We start from the raw sequence: 23773 nt of genomic DNA, 5'->3' as shown, positions 1-23773 counted from the left end.
ATACGGGGATTCTCAGAGCCAATGGTGGTGGTCATCACATCAAGACCAACGGGTTCTGAGTAGTGGATGACAATGTTGCCTTCTTTCCTACCCTAAGAACTTGTCTCATTTATCTCATTTCACTGGATACAATTTAGCACTTGGCTTGTATTTGGCCTTAGCTTGGGCACTAGAGATACGCCATTCTTACCGCTTACTGGAGTTAGAAGTTCTTTTTTAAAAAGAGAAAGGGAGGCAGATGTAGAAGTTTGGAGCAGTTCTGGCCAAGGTGGGTACTTTATACAAAGATGGAGCAGGGAGTGCTCTACACAACCCATTCCCTTTGGCTTCTCATGCTCTGGAGAAGGTCTGGGCTTCAGAAGTTCTTAGAAGGGGTAGAACACTGGGAGGGAGGAGAGCTGAGAGCCGGACTCTTCATTCTGTGCTCCTTTGTTAACTGAATCCTTGAAAGGCTTTACTAGTCACTGAGGTGCATAACTGTCACTGGTGCTTATGGCATTTTTATCCCCAAATTCTCTGTTAGATTATTATTTGTGAATGTGTAGGCTTGCCTGGGGTTTATGTGCACCACATATGTGCAGGAGCCCTTGGAGGCCAGAAGAGGGCTTTGGGTCCACTGGAACAGAAGTTACAGCTACTTGTGGGGGCCCTGAGAACCCAATCCAGGTCCCCTGCAGAGAGCAGCAAACACTTTTGATTCCTGAGCCATCTGTTTAGGTCACCGTCCCCCCCACTCTAATCTTGTCCTCCCCAGTATTTAGTCTTCATTTCCCTAATTCTGCATTCACCAGCCCGCCCGAGCTAAAAAGTTACTTTGTCTCTATAGGTTCTCATTCTGGTCATTCATATAAAAAGATTCAGACACTGTTGTTGGTTTGTTGTTGTTGTTGTTGTTGTTGTTGGTGGTGGTGGTGGTGTATGCCATTTTTTCCCTTAGTATAATTTCGTCCTTTTCTTTTTACGGTACTGGATATTGACATGCCAGGCAAGTGCTTTACCCCTGAGCTACACCCGTAGTCCTGTGAACAAGTTTTTTTCTGAGTCTGTGTTTTCAGTTTTCTTGAGAGTATGTCTAGGAGTAGAACTACACTGGTTAGAAAACTATATTTACATTTTTAAAGAAACTGTCACATTGTTTCTCAAAGCACAGCACTGATTTACACGTCCACCCACTAGCAATGCCTGACGGTTCTAACTCTCTGCAGTTCACACCCACACTGGTTATTGTCAGTGGTTTCGTTCAGTTGTCTTTTTTTTTCTTTTTCCTTTTTTTTTTTTTTTTTTTTTTTTTGGGGCTTGGGACCGAACCCAGGGCCTTGCGCTTCCTAGGCAAGCGCTCTACCACTGAGCTAAATCCCCAACCCCTTGGTTGTCTTTTTTTAAGGTTAGGTATGGTAGCCCATGCTTTTAATCCCAGAACTCCGAATGTAGAGACAGATGGATCTCTGTGAGTTCAAGGCCAGACTAGTGTGCAGTGAGTTCCAGGCCAGTTAGCTATATAGTGAATGAAACACTGTCTCAGACAGACAGACAAATGATATTTTATGTGTATATGTGTGTGAGTGCCATGCCGAAGTGTATGTGTGTGCTGGAGCCCACTGAGACCAAGACAGCTTGTTGGGCCCTCTGGAGCTAACTGGAGTGATAGGCAGTTGTGAGCCTCTGTGTGGGTGCTGGGACTGAACCTGGTCCTCTGAAGAGCACTAAGTACTCCTCTTAACCGCTGAGTCATCTCCAGCCTCTGGGTATCACTTTCTTAGTGGGTGAGAAGTCACATCCTTGTATCCTTTCTCCTTTCTTCAGTGTTGGGGGAGGAAACCCAAGGCCTCAGGCATGCTTGGGAGAGTTTCCTGCCTTTTCCTGAGCTCAGCTCCCCTGGGCATTGTTGTTCTGCAGGCTAATGATACCGAGTGGTATTGAACCTTTTCCCCTCCCCATCTGCTGCTTTTTGAGGTAGAGTTGCACACTTGGGTCTAGGCTGGACTCAAACTTGTAGTCCCCCTGCCTCAGCCTCCTGAGTGTTGGTACTGTATGTGTGAGCCACCACACTTAGCAGAGTTCAGCTTCTTAAGGATCTTTGACAATTTGAAGAATGTTTTTTGATATTCTTTTCCTATTTTCAAATTATGGTTATCTTTGTATCAGTGAGTCAGAATAATGGTAGCCCTTTTGGCTAACCTTGGTCTCTTATATTACCAGATTTTAGGGTCTTTTAGGATCTGCATGTTGGCTTATGCATAGAAGCTAGCTGAAAATTTGAAAGAGAATGTTCAGTCTGTGTAGTAACCCTTTTTTTTCTTTTTTGAGATAGGAATTCTCTGTGTAGCCCTGACTGTCAAGGTTGGTTTCTAACTCACAGAAATTGGAGACCTCTGCCTCATACCTGGCAAATATTATCTTAATAATGAGTAAGTCTTCAAATCTGTGAACACAGACTCTCCTTCCACATATTCAGTTTTGATTTAATTCACATCTCACTTTTTTTTTATATTCCACAGCATACACTTTATACCTCGTTTGTTAAGCACATTGACTATTTTGTCGTTTTTGATGTTATTGGACATGGCTTTCCCTTAATTTTTCGATTAAGCAAGGGTGTGGAAGTATAGTTAATCTCTATACGCCATGTCTTTGGTGAGCTCAGTTACTTCAGTGTTTTCGTGAATTCTTTAGGGCTTTGTGTACTCAAAGCAGTAGCATTGCACAGAGGACTTTGCTTGTTTTCTGTCTGGATGTACTTGTTTCCCTGTCTTGCCTCGTTGTCCCAGACAGAACCACGGATGCAGTGAAGAGAGCAGCCGTGGGTGCCCTGCTCCTTCCTCCTCGTAGGAATTTCATCCCATAGCTTCCCACCTGTCACACGTTTTGGAGTTCTACTTATTCGATTGGCAAGTTACAAAAGTTACCTTTGCTCATCTCCGGGTGTGCGTACCACCTCTGGAGGTCAGAGGGCACCCTGGGGAGTCAGGCTTAGCCGTAGGCCCCTTGACCTGCCGAGGCACCTCTTCCCGAGGAAGAGTTTCTCTTTCCGGTTTGCTGAGTATCTTTGTCATCCATGGGTGTTGTATTCGTCAACTGATTTTTTTCCCCCATGTCTTAAGATGTTGGTTTTTCTCTTTACTGTATTGAGCTGATACCTTACAGGAAATTTCCTATGTTGAACCAACCCCTGTTCTTGGGATAAAGCCTGTGATTGTTCCTTTTTGTGCCGTTGTTGAGTTCGTTGATGTCATGCGCTCTGATCTGTGACATACATGCCTGTCATGTCTTGCTTTGGACAGCAAGTCAAGGCCTCATTCTATCCTGTAGCCTGGTAGGGGCTTCGTGGCCCTTGTATTGGCTATAGTCACTAAGTTTCTGGAATGTTTTTCCTCTAGAACTGAACACTGGCTAGCTTCTTCACTCTTTTTCTTTTTTTAAATACAAGGAACGTTTTCTTAGAGTCCAGGGGAATCAGCTTTGGGCAGCAGTGGAGGGCAGCCTCACGAAACTCTTAATCAGTGGCAGTGGCCGAATCTTCCGGCCGGCCCAGCCTCCCTTGTGTTGTCACAGCCCGCTCTTAGGCCTCTTGCCCAGCCAGCGGTTCCATCCTGCCTTGCCGATGACCCGCTGGTTATGATTAACGTTGGAACCCCGGCCTGAGAGGTTGCAGTGCAGAGGGCAGCTGGATAATGGCTGTTCCGTTCACCTTCCAGAGCAGCACACCGCATGTCCCTGCAGGTCGGATATTCTGGGCTCCTCGGCCAGGCTCGCCCTCTGCATTGTTGTTGAGGGTCCCCTCAGCAGTGCCCCAAGTGGATGTGCATCCCCTTCCTGAGTAGCCACTGTCGTTCCGCTGACGTGGTTAGAGTTCAGGATTGTGTCTCCTGCCTTCATGCTTCCTGTGGCAATGATCCAGCATTTCCGGCTGCCCCCTGCAACCAGAGATAGTCTGCAGACCTACAAGGATCATAGCGGACTACCACAGCCTTCTTCTCCTCCAAGGGTCCTGGCTCAGTCCCCTTTTCTGGCCGGAACCGGAGAAAGTCAATCATTCAATAATTCTGCCTGTGGCCTCCACCAATACCGGGCACTCGGGTGCGGCCGGTGTGGTCTCGACCCCCAGACTTCCTCATCTTCACTGGTTTAACTGTGTACCTGGTAGGACTCTTCCAGGACACAAGCTTGGTGCTGCGGTCCGCAGACATATTCACGGGCGGTGAGAGGGCAACGCCAGGGCAGAGGGCAGCTGAAGGAGGACATTGCTCTGGCCAACAGGTAGCAGAGGCGGAACCCGGGGCAGTAATGGCCGGGGAGGCCAGGCTCAAGGAGCACAGAGCAATGGCCAGCGTGCACAGGGCCATGGAATGATCAGACTCCTCCATACAGTACTCGCTTTTACCTTATCCAGAACCTCGTGCTCTTAGATGATGTTCCCTTTTTTTAAAAGATCTTTCTGTGCTCAAATGGCAAATATTATCAGGAAGCCTCCCTTAGCCTCTCACAGGAGGCCAGCCTTCCTCTTATCTTCTGGACACCCTCTCTCTCTCGTCCCACCTTCCTTTTTCCTCTTTGTAGAGCTTTGTCTGTTGCCTTCTCTCCCTTGTCCTGCGTCTCCCCTGCCTTGCCGTATAAACCAGTCAGACAGACGTCTCATCCTCCGAAGCGTCCAGGTTCTCAGGTAACACTCGAGTGAGCTTGAGAGAGCTTGGCTAGGCTGCTGGTGAGGTTAGCCTGGGAAGGTAGCGGATTCCATGCCTGGAATTCAGGGTTCTTACAGAGGGGACAAGACACGCGTGTACCTTTGCCTAAGAAGTTAATGTGAGAATTAGCAATGAGCGACAGTAATGCTTGTATGAACCAGGACACAGCTTTTCATAGACAGTTCCTGGTCAAGGCAAGTGCATCCCTCCCAATCCCCTGTTGAGATGTGTTTGTGCTCGCTTTGTAGCGCAGGGTGGGCTCAGACTCTCCCCTCCTGCTCTCTCGGTGTGCACTGCGCGCCTGGCTAATGATAAACTTCAGTTCCTTGAGACAGGTTCTCTGTATCCTGGACTGACCTTAAGCCAAGCAGCGAAGGGATAGCTTTGAACTTCAGACTCTACCTCCCAAGTACTGGAATCTCGAGCATGCTCTACCTACCGTGTCTGGTTTATGCAGTCGTGGGGATTGAACCCATGGTTCCCTCTGTGCTAGGCAAGAGTTCTGTCAACTGAGCTACATCCCCGACCCATGATGATAAACTCCCAGTGAGCTACCAACAGGGAGAAGCCGCAGATGCAACGAACACAGGAGTGGCTCTCTAGGTCTCAAACAGTGCTCATGCTGCTAGAAGGGGAGACCGAGACCAGAGCAGAACAGACAGGACACTGCAAAAAACTGAAACAGAGCTGACTAAGTAGAACGTGTGAGAGTGAAATATCTCGTCCTCGAGAACGTAGTCACTGAAAGTAAATCAGTCCAGTAGTGGGGTTAGATGCCATTGAAGAGAATTCATGAATTAAGGGTAAGCTGTGGAGGCGCTTGACAAAGACAGTCTAATGGGTCCCACGGGGAAGCTCCCCGCTGTGGGGTGCGTGAAGTGGAGGGTGGCTTATCTGAAACCTGTAGCCAATCACGATAGCAGGGTTGAGAGTTGTGACTCACACAGGTCAGCTGAGCCAGGGTGACGCCTCCCTCGACCAGCCCTGCCATATACTCTGGGGCCAACGTCTGCAGCACTCTCTGCTCTTTCTCTTCAAGGGCGAATCGCCAGGACTTTGAGCTGAGAAATTTAAGGATAATTGAACCTCACGAGGTGACTTCCTCAGGAGACAGGAGTGTGGAAACAGGTAACAGTAATTCTTATACATTAGGTATTGTTTCTGGGTGAGATGAGGATCTGGAAATTAGAAACCGTGGTATCCTCTGGGTGATCCGTTACTGTTTTTATATATTTACAGCTTAAATCGACTGCATTATATTTGGTCATTGTGTATGCACATGTGAGTGTAGACGCCATGGTGCATGTATGGAGGTCAGGGGACAGCTTGTGGAAATTGGCTTTCTCCACCATGTGGGGCCTGTTCTGGAACTCAGGTCAGGCTGGGTGACAAGCACCTCTACCTGCTGGGCCATCTTGCTGGCTTCTTTTTTTTCCCCCCCGAAACCGAAAAGTTACATTTCCTTTTCTCCCATTTCTTGTTCTTATGGTTATCTATCCAGTAAGGTTGCTAGAAAGATGACAGGCAGGAGAACTTGGCTATATTCCTGCTCTAGGGAAGCCTCGGCTGCCCGTGGCCGCCCAAGGAGAACTGCAGCACGTGCTCCATCCTGAAGCAGCTGCGTGGCCACTGCTAAGTACCTGTGGGAAGACCAACGGTACTGTGTGCGGTTTTACATCTAGAAGTGCAGACTGTCATGCTCATTCTGAGCTGTGTTAGGAAGAAGAGAGGAAGGGGGGAGGAAAAAGAGGGAGGAGGGGACGAAGGGTACAATCAATCAGATTCGGAGTTGGGAGAAAGCTTCCAAGTGTATGATTGGGGAGCTGAGGTGGGAGACGCCGGCTGGAGATGAGTCCAAGGACTGATTCTGCTGCTCGTAGGCCCAAGGAATGCTGGGAATGAGGCACGGGCTAGAGAACTGCAGAGACCTAGTGTTTGGCTCATTTAGCTGACTTGGGCACTTTCCTAACTCCTTCCAACCCCTGTTCTTTTTAAATGGGAATAACGAAATCTTCCTCGGAAGAATCATCGTGAGAATCAAGTACTAATGTTTATAAAGCCCTCGGCTGCCTCAGCCATGTAGGTAGAGACACGTGCTGTTGCTAGACCAGAGCATCTGGGCATGCTCTAGGATGCTGAAATTGGAGGGCATCAGCCCTCTGTCCTTATAACAAGACGGGTGGGAGTCCCAGCTGGAGCCTCAGGTCCAGGTTCATGTATTTCTTGAGCCCCTGCATGCGTGCCACAGTTGTCATGTTTAGTGCCAGCCACCCAGTGAGGACGGTGAGCTGTGCCTTCAGTGCGAGCAGGGAAAAGCCTTTGTGACAGCGGCTTCGGGTTTGAGAACTTATTTCATATGCAAGAGACTCTTTAATGAGTTACTCTCTTTAAGTCATGATTTAAAAATACCTGGCAGCATAGGCTAATGTTACATCACGGGCTGGTCTGTTGCTCTTGGCTTTCTACTTCCCTGCGCACTGCTCAGCTCTTGGCTGCTGCTAACGTTTCTAAAAAATAAAGGATAGGGAGGGAGGTTTTTTTAATATGACATCTTCTAAGTTTCTAATTTTTCATTTCAGCCTCGTAGCTTCTTCTGAAAAGATCACACACACAACCTTGTGATAAATGCACATAGTTACACACGGACATAGAAACGCCGTGGCCTCTGCTTTAGGGAAGGCAGGGTACATACCTGTTACAACATTGAACCCATTGCATTTCTTTTTAGTTTATTCTGTGTCAGACTCTAATAATTGCAGAAACTCATAAATATGCTTGTCACGTACTGGGTGCTCTTATTGGTAATGGGTATTCTTCCCATAGAATAGTTAGTTTTCCCTCCTGCCACTTCCACTCCGGTCCTGGGTGTACAGTTTTGCTAGTTTGCCCTTGAGCTTCAAGCCTTCAGCCTTCAGTCACATGCATAGACTGTTTTTCATGGCCATGGCTACTCAGCCATCCTTCCTCTTGTATTTACCCCAGTGGTTGTCTCCGGGTGAGCTGTTTCTGGTCTACAGGCCCTTGACTTCAACCGTCGTCTGGTGCTGTGGTCTCCGTCTTTACTGCGCCCCCACCCCTCACCCCCAATCTTTATCTCTTGGTTGTACTTTAGGGAGTTTTTTCTTCCTGTTCGAGGACACAGATGACAAAGAATTTGCTACATTTTACTCCAAACCAATGTGAGGAAACCTGAAGGATAAGAAGACAGGAAGAGGGGGAAATTGAGAGACGTGATAGGGGGGGCAGAAGATAGGGCGGACGGAAGTAAATTCTCCATTGTGAGAAGCTGACGATGGTTCTAAGACGGCTGACTGACGTGCCAATCAAAGAGAGGGATGCAGTGACGAGGAAGGAAGTTGTGATGAAGACCAGGGCTGGCCGTGAGGAGGAAGCCAAAGATGACTTTGACCAAACCCACTTGTTCTTGACCATTTTTGGTTTGTAGCTGAGGTGTAAATGCCTGTGGTCGGCTGTGTTAAATTTGTCCATGAGGTTAGCAGCTGCCCATGTCGACGCATTTGCTTCTGCATTGCAAACACCCCGTTGGTGCCAGCAAAATTCTTCATTTGAGGAATGTGCCTCAATTTAAAAACTAAATTAAAGCTGAAATCTTTGAGAAAATCAATGATCTTGAAAGACAGGATGGATTTTTGTCAGGTATTTGCCTTTTAAAATTTCATATTCAGAAGTCCCCCTCCTCAGTAGTCCAAAGACTTCTGTAGTCCTAGTTTAGGAAGCTGTAGTAAGGGGAGCCCCTGAGTTCAAGTGGGCTGGAATAGCATGGGCAAGGGGTCCCTGACCATTGCGGGACAGGGTTTGATTTGCTCTAGAATGTAGTTTAGAAGCATAACAAATCTGTTCCGAAACTCAGGAAAGTGTCACAGTTACGTTTTGTTTTCCGGTGCTGGAGTTCATCTGAGTTGACTAGGTTTTCCTCAGGATCCATGGAGGTCTTAACATACGAATTGTTTTGATTTTGGGGAGTGGAGCAGGGCTGTGTACTGAACCTAGTGCCTTGTGGTTCTAGGCAACTGCTACTACTGAGCTGTACCCTCAGTTCTAAGATGAACCCGTAGCAGTGCAGGTCCTTTCTGTGTTTGCATGTGTGTGGTGCTAGGAGTGGGTTCTAGCTAGTGCATACGAGGCAAGCACCCTTCCCTGAGCCGTATCCATACCCTTCCTTTCCTTTTTACTGTGAAGTACGGTATCACTGATTTGTCCAAACCGCCCAGGAACCTGTGATTCATTTGCTTTATTCTCCTAAGCAGTGGCTTCTGACCAGATATTTTGGCTCTCTCTTTCTCTGAGACGTGAGCAGATACAGGCTAAGTAGATGGGAGAACAGGGAAGAAGGCCCCTCTGAGGACAGGAGAGCAGGGAAGAAGGCCCCTCTGAGGACAGGAGAGCAGGGAAGAAGGCCCCCCTGAGGACAGGAGAGCAGGGAAGAAGGCCCCCCTGAGGACAGGAGAGCAGGGAAGAAGGCTCTCTAAAAGCAGCTGCGCTCTAAGGAACATGGACACGATTGGGTGACAGATGGGACAGTTTCCAGTGATTCTTCCTTTGAGTGATTCTGTCCCGAGACTCCTCAGAGATCTAAGTCCAGTCGGCGAGGTTGCCCTTCTGCTGACGATGCACTGGTGGGGTTTCGGTGAGTCACATAGCCAGTGTGAGGTACGCTGCAGGGAAGTCTTTGGAGGGCATCGTAAATACCGAGGTGTAGTGCTGGTGGCTGAAGACAGAAGCAGACAAAAGGCACGGTGATGGGTAAGTTGCAGCATCAGGCTGAGTGCAGGAAACCCTGCCGGAGCTGCCTCCCCAGAGCTTCCATTATGATGACCTTTGTGCATCAGGTTGTTTCTGGGTAAATAATACCTTTCCTTATTTGTTTTAAGTGAGTCACAAAAGCCCAAACACCGACAGTGTCAAATGCTGGCAAAGATATGGAGCAGCCGGAACTCGTGTTCATTGCTGGTGAAGCATGGCCCAGCCACTTTGGAAAGCAGTTTGGCAGCTGTTTACAGGCTAATAGATGCTTGTCCTGTGTGAGCTTTCACATTCCTTGGTCTTTACCCAGATGCGTTGAGATAGTACGCGCACACAAAGACTGTGCCTGCACATGCCTCTCTACGGCAGCTTCACTCCTAGTCACCCGAACTTGGAAGCAGCTTAGACATCTTTCTTCAGGTGAAGGAATAGGTAACCTTCAGAACAGTTATTGGAGGACCATTCAAGCCTAAAAGAGTTGAGGTATCACACCTGAAAAGACATGGGGAATTCTTACCTTCACCTTGGTAAGCGAGAGAAGCCAGTCTGAAAAGGCTCCGTGTGGTTCTGGCTGAATGACATTCAGGGGAAAACCAACTATGAAGATAGTAAGAAAAGCCAGAGATTGCCAGGGCCCAGGGGAGAGTGCGGGTTGGGTAGTTGAACAAAGATGATTTGGGGGGGGGTCCGTGAAAATACTGTGTGTTCAGACATGGTGGTCCATACCTGCGATCGTGGGCTTGAGGCCAGCCCGACTTATGGTAAGTTCTGGATCAGCTTGGGGTGGTGTAGGAACCGTGCGCTCTTGTTGTGAACCTGAACCTGGAGCTGCCCCCAAAGGTAAAATGTCACTAAAGAGTGTATTGAAGGGCTGGTGAGCTGGCTCGGTGGGTAAAGGTGCTTGCTGCCACGTCTGATGACTTAAGTTGGGTCCTTCGGGACTCACACTGTGGAAGGAGAACTGATTCCGGCAGTGTCCTTGACTTCCACATGTATGGGCACATACACCACTCAAACAAACAAATGCAACTTAGAAATGAAGAGAATACTTGGAGCTGGGGATGGCTGTGTGTGTAGTTTCCAGAACTCAGGAGGCTGAGTGTGCCATTCCAGCTGGAGACCCTATCTCCAGCAACAACAGGAACACAACAACAATTCCCCCAGACTCCAGCGACAACAGGAACACAACAACAATTCCCCCAGACTCCAGCAACAACAGGAACACAGCAACAATTCCCCCAGACTCCAGTGACAACAGGAACACAGCAACAATTCCCCCAGACTCCAGTGACAACAGGAACACAGCAACAATTCCCCCAGACTCCAGCAGAAAGAGGAACACAATTCCCTCAAACTAACAACCCTTTTTTAAACAAATCCCATGTTCTACTCTGACCTCTCGCATTCTAGTCTGACCTCTAGCATTCTAGACATGTTTTATGCGAGTAATGCATGGGGCGGAGGGCCTCGTGCTTGGACACAGCTCAGTACTGGCTTCTGTGAAGTCATTGGTTAGGTTGCAGTAGGGCTGTGTCTAAAAGGCTTGTCTATTGGACAATGTCAGCAATGTTGAGTAAAGGTCTTTTGAAGAATCTACCAAGCAGGGGCTGGAGAGATGGCTTGGGCTACTCTTTCAGAGGACTTAGTTTCCATTTCCAGCACCCACATGGTAGCTCATGGCTGACTCTTAAGTCCAATTCCAGGCGATCTGATACCTTTTGGTCTCCAAGAACATCAGGCATGCACATACTGCACATACATACGTACATACATGCATACATATATACATGCATACATACAGACAAAGCATTCATATACATATACATAATTTAAAAATTGGCAGTCTCATCCATTTATAAAATTAATTTCAGTCATTGTCAGCCCGTCACTCTCATCCCCCACTTTCTCATTGAAGACTTTCTTCATTAAGCTATGTCCTGCTCTCACACCTTCTTTCTCTGTGTTATGTGTAATCCATTTAGGTTAATGGTCGCTTGCACAAGCGTGGGTGGCATTATTTATTGAAGCATAGGCAACTATCAGTGGCTATATCACTGACAAAAACTACACCCCCTCCCAGAAACCAACTGGCAGTTGTCTGTCAGGGGTGGGCAGGGCCTTATCCATGCTGACCTGTCGACAGGCCTGGTCTTGTGCAGGTCTTGTGTGGATAACCACGGCTGCAGTGAGAGTGTGAGTGTGGTTATGCCATGTCATGCATCTCTCCATGCTCTGACTTTTAGATTCCGTAAGCCTCTCCTCTGTGATCCCTGAGCTTTGGAGGAGGGGATGCAGGTGGTCCATATGGGGTGGAGGAGGGATGCAGGTGGAGGAGGGATGCAGGTGGTCCATGTGGGGTGGAGGAGGGATACAGGTGGAGGAGGGATGCAGGTGGTCCATGTGGGGTGGAGGAGGGGATACAGGTGGAGGAGGGGATGCAGGTGGTCCATGTGGGGTGGAGGAGGGATACAGGTGGAGGAGGGATGCAGGTGGTCCATGTGTGGTGGAGGAGGGGATGCAGGTGGTCCATGTGGGGTGGAGGAGGGGATACAGGTGGAGGAGGGGGAGGGGATGGGGGAGGGGATACAGGTGGAGGAGGGGATGCAGGTGGTCCATGTGGGGTGGAGGAGGGGATACAGGTGGAGGAGGGGATGCAGGTGGTCCATGTGGGGTGGAGGGAGGGATGCAGGTGGAGGAGGGATGCAGGTGGTCCATGTGGGGTGGAGGAGGGGATACAGGTGGAGGAGGGGATGCAGGTGGTCCATGTGGGGTGGAGGAGGGGATACAGGTGGAGGAGGGGATACAGGTGGTCCATGTGGGGTGGAGGAGGGGATGCAGGTGGTCCATGTGGGGTGGAGGAGGGGATGCAGGTGGTCCATGTGGGGCGGAGGACTTATCACTCTTCTTGGCATCTCTGAGGAAGCCATGAGGAGCAAGCCAGCACTCAGCATCCTCCATGGCCTCTGCATCAGCTCCTGTCTCCAGGTTCCTGCCCTGACTTCCTTCAGTGATGCCCTGTGAGGTGGAACTCTAAGCTGAAACAAACCTTCTGTACCCCAGGTTGCCTTTGGGCTTGGTGTTTTATCACAGCAATAGGAACCCTGAGATTAAGACGCCCCAAAGTAACTACTCTCTCTCAGCACCTGGGTTATTGCAATTCTAGGAACTTCTTTCTGCATGCACGCATTCTAAAATGCAATCCTAAAGTAAAACAATCCACACAGCCTTTTCAGAACAGGTTTCTAATTACCCCTCAGGCCTAGACATCGTTCCAGTGTGCAAACACAATACACCTATGAAATATTTTCCTAGGTCCATGTAATTTTTAGTGGCTGCTTAGTGTTCTATGCATTATAGTTTGTTTTTAACTAATAGTGTATCCCTCTATTTCTTCCACAGCTATAAACAAAGACCAGCACCTACATCTCCTTATACCTGTTTAATTTTCTTCTTAGAATGATGTCCTAGAAGCGAAAGATAGTCAGGAAATGAGTCTTAGTGGCAATATTTTTCTTTCCTCCTAACCGGTGTTTAGAAGTCGCATCTCAAAACTACCAGCACCAGTGTCTCTAGCTAACCCAGGCTTGGTCTGGTGGGGGAGTGGTCAGTTTGAAGAAGCTGAGGGGTTGGGGATTTAGCTCAGTGGTAGAGCGCTTGCCTAGGAAGCGCAAGGCCCTGGGTTCGGGTCCCCAGCTCAAAAAAAAAAAAAAAAAAAAAAAAAAAAAAAAAAAAAAGAAGAAGATGAAGCTGGGGGAGGATGTGAAAGCTGCTTTCTTCAGCTTGTTGTGGATCAGTGGTTGTTAAATTGCTGGGCCAGGCCCATTTCCTAACAAACTCTCCTGTTGCAGACCACAGGATGGCTCCGAAGGTGACCTCAGAGCTTCTGCGGCAGCTGCGACAAGCTATGAGGAACTCGGAGTGCGTGGCAGAACCCATCCAGGCCTACATCATCCCATCGGGAGACGCCCACCAGGTACCAAGTGGGGACGCTGAAGGTGCATCCGTCAGCCGCCTTTCCTTCTGGCCTTCCCTCAGCTCTAACACGTTTATAGAATTGTAGCTGTAAACCCATCAGGAAACGTGTCTCTGGGGCTTGACACAGGAGCCGTATTTGACTACATATCACTGAATGCCGGTAGCTTCCACTCGAGCTTCCTTGCTCCCAGTGAGGTTAGCTAGCTTTCAGTAAACTGGGAAGAATCAGTGGGCAAAGTAAGGGCTTTAAGTTCCGGGTCTTTCCCTTTCGGGTGTATTCTGTCACACTGCTCCTGCCATGCTCCGACCCCATCAGAGCTGCCTCCTGCCTCTTTCTGTATATGCAGAGGGTCCCATGTCTTGGTCATTGCTGGAAGACAGAGCCTTAATGGGGCTCCAAGTTAGTCGTAATTTGTGGATTCTAGGGCTAACTTGCTGTGGGCAAGACAGCAGGTATGTGAGTGTCCACCCGCCCTGTGACGTGCTACTTAAGGGCTACAAAGATGAACCTGGAAGGTTGGGCTCCGGCCCTTACCACGGTCCTGGTTTACTGAGAGAAGAAACAGTGTGCAAAGTACTCCCTACCTCTCCCCATAGAGGCATCAGAGTGCTCCCACCTCCCCATAGAGGCATCAGAGTGCTCCCACCTCCCCATAGAGGCATCAGAGTGCTCCCCACCTCCTCATAGAGGCTTCTGTAAGTTTTTTTCCAGCAGAGCACTACCTCAGTGGCTGAGTCTGAGCCGACAGAGTTGGGTTCTGCCTGAGGAATCAGTGTAGTTGGTGCAGTGGGTGAAGATGTCCATGGCGATGAACGGATGGCTCAGTGGTTAAGAACAGTTGCTGATCTTCCAGCAGATTCCAGTTTGATTCTCAGTGCTTGTGAGAGACAGCTCCCAGTTACCTGTAATTGTAGGTCATCTGCTGCCTCCTCACCTCTGCAGGCACCCTCATGCACATATGCATAGTCACCCACAGACATTTAAAAAGGTGCACACACGTGTGTCTGTTGGAAGGGCGAACGTGGCAACCGCTGTGAAGAAAACTTGATGGGGCAGTGGCAGTCACAGGCAAGGAGGGGATGAGGATGGGGATTTGTGAGACAGGAGGATGGCAGTTGAACTAGAACGTGAAGGGTAGGGAAAGTGTGGGGAGTGGAAATTGGGCGTGGACAAGGGAAGGGGTTCCAAGTAGGAGGATTAATAGGGACAAAACCGGAGAAGCAGAAAGCCTCTTCGAACTAGTAGTATGGCCAGTTTCCTTGGAGAAGTCTCAGGGAACGAAAGAACATTAGTGGGAGATAAGGCTGGGTTTTAGGAGTCCTCAGTTGCAGGTGGCAGAAACTACCTGGAGGTGCCATGTACAATAAAAAAAATGTTTTGAGAGTTTAGTGCAAGTGGTTTTCAACCTGGGAATCAACCTTTCCCAGTGGTCGCCTAAGACCATCTGCAAACACAGATTACATTATGACTTATAAGAGTAGCAAAATTACGGTTATAAAGCAGCAACGAAAGTAATTTTGTGGCTGGGGATCACCACACGTGGGGCAGTCAGTGTTCAGGGGCCGCAGCAGTGGGAGGGTTGAGAGCCACGGGCTTAGAGGCAGAAACGCTGTGCTGGCAGTACTGGCAGTGCTGGGCTCTCTTGCTTTTGCAGTTCTGCTGGAGAGGAATGTGCTGGCCTTGAGGAAGTGTGGGGAGGAGGGGGGAGGAGGCTCTTGCCAGGGGCATCCAGAGCAGGTTACAGAGCAGGCAGTGTGAACCGGACAACTGCTGCGCTTGCGTTTCCCTATCGCTTACTTTCAAGATAGTAGACTGAGCTTCCCCCAGGTTCAGAGTCCCGGGTGAGGCTGCGATTGGTGTGAACACCTCGGTCTTCCTCTCGCACACCTCTCCTCCCACCATGTGGAGCAAACAAGGGGCTGGGGTCTCCCCCGAGGAGCAGGCAGTGAAGGTGTGACTGTGAAGTGCTAAGATCAACCTCTACCGTGGTGTTAGAAGTGTACTGGGGTGCTCTCGTGTCTCGTCCGATGTCCTACAATGTGTGATCTGAACAGTGCAGGGAGCTGTAGTGAAAACACACCCCAGAGTCCCCCGGCACAATCCTGTAGAGTGCAGTGCCGGAATGTCAGGAACACGCACTGCTACCCAACAGGGTTCTAGATGGGCCTTCACCCCGAAAAGCAGATATCGAGAGTGAGAGACCCTTCATTTCCCCTCCTCCCTGCTCCCGTGCTCCACCATTGCACTTAGGGATCCGAGAGCTTGAGCAACTCAGATGCCTCAAGTAGCCTGAAGCACGGTTTGACTTTAATGGAGTTTGCTTTGCCTAACAGTGTCCTCAAGGCCGCACAGGACAGGAGCTGACCGGTGTGGGTGATAAGGGTCCTCCCTCCCCCAGGTCACCCCCTCTCTTCCCTTTCCATTTGCTTGCCTCCATGTCCTCTCTACTTTATCTGTGAACCCTTTCCTCCAAAGGCGGCCTTGTGCAGAAAGATTTGAGCCTCACTGCCCTCCTCCACTGTTAGTGGGCTTGCCGGGCCCAGACTGTGTGCAGCTGTGTGTCTGTGCCTTCGGGTTTCTGTTCCTCTAGCCCAGTGTTAAGCTACACCCTGTACTATCTGTGTGTTTATGGGCAGAGAACATTCTCGTAGCTAAGCCAAGCCAAGCTTATCTTGATGTTCTTAGACCTGGGTGCTGTTCATGTAATACCTTTTTCTCTTTATCACCAAGAGAAATTCTGTGTCCCATTGAATTTTAAGTGCTTTCGCCTCTGACATTAGGTGTGGCCTAACTTACCCTAATGTACTCTTCGGGGATGACGGTAAGGCTGGCCAAAGTTTAACAGCCCTCAGCTCTAATCCTGGAATATCACTGTCGAAGGTTTGTCCCTCAATAAAGCTGAAGCTAGAACCCCAGGGGGGAAAATTATTTAGCAGCAATAAATCAAGCTTGCTCACGCTAGTCACTAATTATCGACGTTGCTGTCTAGACTTCATACATTTATGTATACTTACATTCCTTTATTTTTTATTGAGACCAGGGAATGCACCACAGGGCCCCTGGTCTATGCACAGGGACTGTGGGGAAGCTGAGCTTTGTTTTTTTTGTAGTTTCTGCCCGTTCTAGGGGGCTGACACTGGACAAATGCAGAGGCAGGCAGCTCCCCTGGGGGCCTGAGGACGATCCTGGGTCAAACACTTGCCTGCGTAGCCAGCTGCATGGTTGTTAGATTCTGAGCTCAGCTAACCTGGTGAGGCACAGGGCTGCTGTCAGCAACTGCTTAAGGCAGGCCTGCCCTTTAGGTTTCATTGCATGAGCTGCTTTTACGGTTACTGTCACCATTACGCAGTGAATGAGAGTCCCCTTAGAGTAAAAAGCTAGACAAGCCACAGAGCTGTGAAGACACACAAAACTGCTCGTGTCAGGGAGGGGCTCAGCCAGCACCGTCCAGGAGGAACGTGTGAGGGGTGTTCAGTATGCAATCTTTAGCCACGTTGTAAAGTACTTAAATGATTCACTCCGGGGTATCAGAGGAAACTATCATTTTCACATACCAGTATAAAGAGTATAGATTACTTTTTGTAGGAAGCGTTCAAGTATGGTAGTTTATATCTATAAAACACCTCAATTTGAATCTGGTTTCAAGCATTTGATCTGTATTTACCTTTCATTACATTTGTAGCTGACAAAGTAGACTCACATACCCAAGTTGTTCTAAGCATACCTAAAAGTTTTCTAATAATCGGATCCGGTGTATCTGTTTTAAAATTACATTACAGTTGATTAAAATGATAAATCAAGTACTCACAGCTTCAGTCTCGTAAGAAAGCAACTGATAATAAGAACCTGTTTGTCGGGAGCTCTTGCCATCACAGCGTTGGTCTGTGTGCCTATGGGGTGTACTCCCAGAGGAGACTAATAAGACAGCAGGGTTAAGAAAGCTTCCTCCAAGAAGTGCATTTAACCTGGCTGCGGGCGGTTAGAATTTGGATGTATGGATGGGGAGAGAGAGGGAGAGACGGAGATGTAGAAAGCACACCATAGGCCCATGGAGGGGAGGAACAGACAGACATACAGACAGACAGACGTCCATGGAAGGCACTCCAGGGCACATTTAGTCAAAGGCCATCCATCAGTCATTCATTCCTGTCCAGAACCTTGACCCCCCCACAGTGAGGAGGTTTTGTTTTTTGAAACTCTCTTATAGCCCAAACTTGGTGTTGTAGTGGAGGGTGACACTGGGTGTCCACCCCTCCTGCCTTCTAGGGTTGCACTGTACCACCCGTCTGGCTGGGTTGAGGTGTGGTCAGCAGGAAGGATTTCGGAACAAGAAAGCAGTATGACCAGTAGGGGCGCTCTTGAGTGTGGATCGGAGGAGGAAGACAGGATGGGGAAACCTGTTGACAGGCCAAGGGGTCCCCGAATCTGTGTCAGAGGGTCTGAAATTGAACATGGGTTGCAGAGAACAGAGGCTGGGAGGGAAACACTGGGATGTGCGTTAAGTGTGAACCGGGCAGGCAGTATGGGCCATGGGTGTTTAAGACGGCGCCCGCAGAAGTGGCTTTCTTGTTTCAGTTCCTGTGGAGAGGCACTGCAGAGTTGGGGTGATCCATTAAGTGGGGCTCTGTGTCCTTGCCAGGCCTTTGGGAACAGGGAGGAAGGGCTGCTCTGTGTGTGACTTGTTCAGCAGCCCCTCCGCAAAGAAAGGCTCTGTTCTCTGTGACTCTCCATCCTAACTGTTTCATTTCAGCCCCATTCAAGGTCGGTGGAATTCCTCCTAGGGGGTGGAGGACAACTGACAGGGAATCTTGAATTCTGTCCTTTGTGTACTCTCCAAACTACAAACACGCCCACACTGTTCCCTAGAGATGAACCAGATGAGCCCGCAGTGTACGGTTATGCAAGGACCTGGCACTTCAGTGGTCAGCCTCTCCGATCTAAGTGGTGCTTCCTAATCCCAGAACAAGGCCCTGGGCTCTCACAGTGGCAATAAATGCTATCAGGCAGATGGATACTGGGGTTCCCGGGCACCAGCAGCTTCAAGCCAGGACAGTCACGTTATGGGGCCAGGGCCCTCTTTCAGAAATCCTATCTTCTCATCTTAAAGGCCTGAGTTCTGTTCTTTGGCTTGGCTTGGTCAAAGGGTCACATTTTTGTCAAAGCCAACTTGTTAATATGAGTCTTTGGCAGTGCGTGGTTCTCTTCCTGGAAGACGTGAACCAGCTTTTCCTACACTGTATTTCTCCATACCTCCTGGTCAGCCTCCTGTTTTATTTTGTTTATTCTTAAACTTAGTCCTGGGACAGCGTAGCGATTTTACCCACTGGTTCATTAGAACCATCACCTCTGGTGGTAATGCATTGTAAAGCGTCAGGGGCCTGGTTCTGTGAGGTCTTAGGTCCTGGGTCACGTAGTACAGAGTTCCTGTTGATGAAGGACTTGACCTGGGCTCCTTGCCACCTTTCCAGCTAGCCAAGGGAGAAGTTACTGAGAGAATGTACTTATATTTAACTCTTGACCCAGCCATTCCTTCCCATCATGTGACCTACCTAGAAGCAATGGGACCTGGGAAATGAAGTTCTAGCTGGGCAGCCATTCCTTCCCATCATGTGACCTACCTAGAAGCAATGGGACCTGGGAAATGAAGTTCTAGTTGGGTAGCCACTGTCCAGTAGCCTGGCTACCTTGTGGCAGGAGTGTTTGTCTTTGGGAAGCTGTGCACTTTCCTTAGGTATGTTGATGCTGTTCCTTTAGGAGAGAAGTGGTGCCAAAGCCTGGGCATTGATTCCGTGTCAGGGTGTAAGGACAGAGCTTCTGTCTCTGTTCACGGTCTTCATGAGGTAGTTTCAGAATACAGATATCCAACCATTCGGTTTCAGTTTTGTTGAGAATTTAATGTGTATGAGGCATGTTCTAGATACTTGGCTTATAGGAACAGAGGATCAGGGAGGGAAAAATGTGCCCCCAGAGTGGGCTCTAATAAATTTAGTCTTGTGGCGTTTGTGTGTGTGTTGTCCTGCCTTGTTCCAAGTGCATGTGGCCATGTGACAGCTCTTAAACTTCAGTACTAGTTACCCCCATCCTCAACCTGAGTGTTCTCTAGAACTGCAGGGTAGAGTGCAAGCCTTTCAGCGTGATGTTTGGGCCTCTGACTGTTACTTCAGACTGTTCCCAGAATTCTCTGCTGCTGCCTCTGTGGGGTTCTGACCATGTCTTCAGACTATTCCCAGAATTCTCTGCTGCTTCTATAGCTCTGACCATGTCTTCAGACTGTTCCCAGAATTCTCTGCTGCTTCTATAGCTCTGACCATGTCTTCAGACTGTTCCCAGAATTCTCTGCTACTGCCTCTGTGGGGTTGGGACCATGTCCTCAGACTGTCCCCAGAATTCTCTGCTGCTGCCTCTGTGGGGTTCTGATCATGTCTTCAGACTGTTCCCAGAATTCTCTGCTGCTGCCTCTGTGGGGTTCAGATCATGTCTTCAGACTGTCCCCAGAATTCTCTGCTTCTTCCTCTGTGGAGCTCTGACCATGTCCTCAGACTGTTCCCAGAGTTCTCTGCTGCTGCCTCTGTTGTCAGGCCTGTTGGCGGGCAGCCCAGATCTTGTGTCCTGCCTCTGGCCTTCTCTAGCCTTCCCCTTTCTCTGGATAGTCCTCTGCTCCTCCTCTGTCCATGGTGGCCCAGGTTAGACCTCTGACTGCAGCCTGATGGGTTTAAAGGCAGATCTAAGCAACCTTGAAGCTAGAGCAAGCTCTGCACTGCGTATTCGTCGTACCTTACGTGGCTGTAGCTCATGTTTCTCGCGCTGCCTGTCCCTGTGGCTGGCACGATTGCCTACTCTGAGAAACCTGATTACGTTCCCTGAGTCTGGCTCGGTGCCTAATGCACAGGAGCAAATGTGGCTCTTATTCGTGCTGAGCACCAGTTCCTACCCAGTCCTTAAGGGTGGGCATCATCATCTCCCTATTTCACAGATGAGCAAGCCGAGCCCGGCTTGGTGATAGGCTTGGGTTATCAATTATGTTATCGAAGGTTGTGGACTCCGGGCCATACTTTATGTTCCTGGTTACTTCTGAGCTTCTAGTCTATTTTTACGGTAAGTACTATCTGTAGTGTAGGATTGGACGTTGCCTGGCAGCGTAAGCAAGGGTGAGGCCTTTCCACGGTTAGGCCCGAGTTCACATTTCCCCTCTACTGTTTGTTGTTGTGGAACTTTGGGTGGAAGGAAGTAACTGACCTCCGTGAACTTCAGTTTTGTTTTCCCATCTGTAGCTGGGGGAGGCGATCACTTCTAGACCTCGTGGTATTAGAACTGGAGGAAATTAATACAGTCATTGGCAACAAAAAGGAATCGGGCCCAATACCGCAGCCAGTGTAACCTGTCAGCATCACCCATGCTTGACAGAGGTGGGAGACCTCTGAAAGCTGGCGTGGGTAGGGAAGCTTGTGTCAGACAGACAGGTATTGGAGCTGGGGTTTGAGAGATGACTAAGGTTCTTGGTGTAGTTTGTAGATGTCATTGACATTGTTTGAGTTAGACACCAACATTTTAGAAATCAGGTGGTTTCTCACAGACACAGGCGTTTCTAACTTCTGAGTACGAAGGCTGGCATCGCAAGGCCTGTGGCTAGGTGGGAGTGGGAGTCTGTCCTGCTTTGTCCCTGTGTCTTGCCTGCTGGCCTCCTGCTGTGAGATGGCTTGAAGCCTCAGCTTTAGATAAGTCCCCTCAGACCCTTTTCTGTTCCTGTCACAGCTATGACCCCTCAAACAGCAGACTGCTGTTCCCTCACAGCTCAGAGGTCCCCAGGTCTGTAGGGGGCTAGCAGAGATTCGTTACCTCTGGAGGCTTCAGGGAGGACCCACTTCCTTGGTTTGAGCTCCTCTGGGACCTGTTTCTTTCCTTCCTTTTCATCGAATGAGTAAGGTTCCCTGGGTAGAGGGAGAGGCCCTTCACTGATTCTGCACTTGTTGGTTGGGAACCCACTGTGTGGCACCTGCTCTGTGCACAGGGACAGTTGTGACCACTCCGCTCTTGTCGGGGGCACTGCGAGAGGTGTGAAGGACGGACCTATGCAGTGAAAGTATGACGTGCTCCCTGGGAAGAGAGAAAGCTGCTTCTGTATGGAGCGCTCAGGGCTGCTGGGTGGCTCAGACAGCCCTGCTGTGGAGATGACGTTCACCCAGACTGTACTGATGAGGTGCGGCGGAGGCTGAGGTTGGAGTTTCCAGAGGACGACAGGGCCTGATCAGGTGGTAACCTGGGGCCTGGGCCAGGATTTGCATTTGATCTTAGACATGATAGGCAACCATTAGAGAGGAGGGCGGTCATAAGATGTGTTAAGAATACGTGTGTTTGAAACCCTCTTTCCCGTGTGTGTGGAGGGAGGGTTCAGGACTGTGGACAGGTGGAAACTATGAGGCTTGGCCTGGATCCTTTTATGAGAAATGCAGAGAATGGGAAAATTTGGAGGAAAAGCCAGCAGCTGTGTCTGCTTCCTTGTGACTCTCCTTAGCGGGCTCCGGGAAGAATGTCCCTGGGCCTTGCCAGCTTCATGACTGGGGAAGAGCATGGGCCAGGACTCAGTACTTGCCTGGCCTCGCTTAGCCTTCAGTGTGGAGGTAATGCTGCTGCCAGCCCCATGAGCGACGTCTTTCTGGCTTGGTGACCACTTAGGTCATGTCTGGTTCTCGCCCCGGGCTTTGTCTGGGTCCCAGGCAGGCTAGACGTGATCATCTGCTAGAGAAATCTGTCCCCTGCCCTTCTGGTCGGGGCTGATGAATCCTGTGGTCTCCCGTCCCTCCCCACCCCCTAAGCTTCCTGGATAAAATTGGGGCCACGTTGGAGACCTGTCTCAGAGATCTGGACTCATTAGTATTGTCTTGTCAGCGCATCCTTGGTCTGTCACAGGTAGGAGGGCCACATCCAGGGAGCCGTGTTGTCAGAGAGGATGAGTCTTCTGTTGCCTTTGTTGTCCTGGTCCTCAGATGCTTTCTTAGGAGGATGGGGTTATGGGTCTCTTCTGTGTACATGCACTTTTTCCAGGCTTCTGTGAGGTTAACATGTCTTCTTATTTGTCCTTCCCAGCAGGCCTAGGGGGCAGGTGCTGCTTCTCCAGCTCCTCTTTCTCCTTAATCTTTTAAAATTATTATTATTATTATTATTATTATTATTATTATTATTATTATTATTTTGAGAGGGTGATGCTGTTGCTGCTGCTGCCCCAGCTGTTCTTGGACTTGTCTAGGCAGACCTTGAACTTAAGACCTTGCCTCGACCTGAGTAGCCTAGTATACCACTAGGCCTGGTATTCCTGTCTCCCTCTTAAAAGTCTGTATCCAGTAGTCACTGGGTTAACAAATGATTTTGGGGACCATCTCTCCCTGTGCCTGTAGGTCCAGTGAATTGTCTTCATGCCGTGTGTGCTCTGAGTGCTCTCTTGGGTTCAGTGGTGGGAATAACACTCTTTGGAGATGAAGAACTGTGCTGAGTGAGGGCTGGACCATGCCGTGGGCTGCAGAGCTGGCCCAGGCTGGGGCCAGGTGTGGCTGGTCTGCGGCTTCCTTGTGCTTCACTTCTCACAGCAGGTCCTCTGAGCATCTCCCTGGGGGTCCCTGGGGCTGGTTGCCGCAGCTCTGCTGAGGGATGCAGATTTCCATCACAGCAGGAGTGGCACATGGGTACTTTTCTCCTCAAGTGCACTGAGTGTCCCTACATGCGCTGGGCTCTGGCCAGCAGCTCCATGTTTTACCTAAGTTCCTTGCTTCCCTCTGGGAAGTACTCTGCCACGTGGTACTGGCTGTTTCTTGACTCGAGATTCTCCTGCCTCAGCCTCCTCTTGCTGACATTGCAAGGGCGTTCTACCATGCCTAACGTTGTTTCCCTTGCTGAGTCCTTTGGCCCGGGGAAAGCCTGCTGGCAGTGGTCCTGGAGGGAGACTCCGTTCTGGACACAAGCGGGGCTGGCCTTGGATCTGAGTTATTTACACAATTTCCTGTTTGAACCTTAGTGTATTAGTCTTGCCGCAAAAAAAAATCTGAGAAAATTTACTTACAGAAGGAAGGACTGGAGGGTGCCCTCGGTCGTGGTAGGAAAGGCTCCCTGCAGGAGCGGGAAGTGGCTGCTCATGCTGTATCTGTGGATGAGAGGCAGAGAGGGGTGGAAGCGGGCGCTCAGAACACTTCCTCCCTTCTCTTCAGTCTGGGACTCCAGCCTGTAGAATGTTACCGTCCCAGTTAGAGTGGGGCTTCCGACCTCGGTAGCCTAATCTGGGTAGTCCCTTTAGGGTGGGCCACTCTACCAATTCATCTAATCTTAATAATCCATCCCAGACCCGCCCAGAAGTGTGTCTCCT

The 23773-nt window shown here is 49.6% G+C and overlaps 1 protein-coding gene and 1 pseudogene across 2 annotated transcripts in view; one reads left to right on the top strand and one right to left on the bottom strand.

The window, feature by feature from the left end:
- Positions 1–23773, top strand: part of Xpnpep1 (X-prolyl aminopeptidase 1) — a 49622-nt gene that overhangs the window by 2207 nt on the left and 23642 nt on the right. Inside the window, exons 2-3 of one of the 2 annotated variants that reach the window (XM_032892184.1) lie at positions 5722–5810; positions 13295–13419. In XM_032892184.1, coding sequence (XP_032748075.1) covers positions 5722–5810; positions 13295–13419 — 214 coding nt within the window. The remainder of the gene's footprint in view (positions 1–5721; positions 5811–13294; positions 13420–23773) is intronic. The other variant, XM_032892185.1, reaches the window with a different exon arrangement.
- LOC116891281 lies at positions 3390–4343 on the bottom strand (annotated as a pseudogene).

Source organism: Rattus rattus, chromosome 2, assembly GCF_011064425.1.
Source record: "Rattus rattus isolate New Zealand chromosome 2, Rrattus_CSIRO_v1, whole genome shotgun sequence".
NCBI lineage: Eukaryota > Metazoa > Chordata > Mammalia > Rodentia > Muridae > Rattus > Rattus rattus.
Note: the sequence above shows the minus strand (reverse complement) of the source record. Positions and strands in the feature narration are given on the sequence as shown.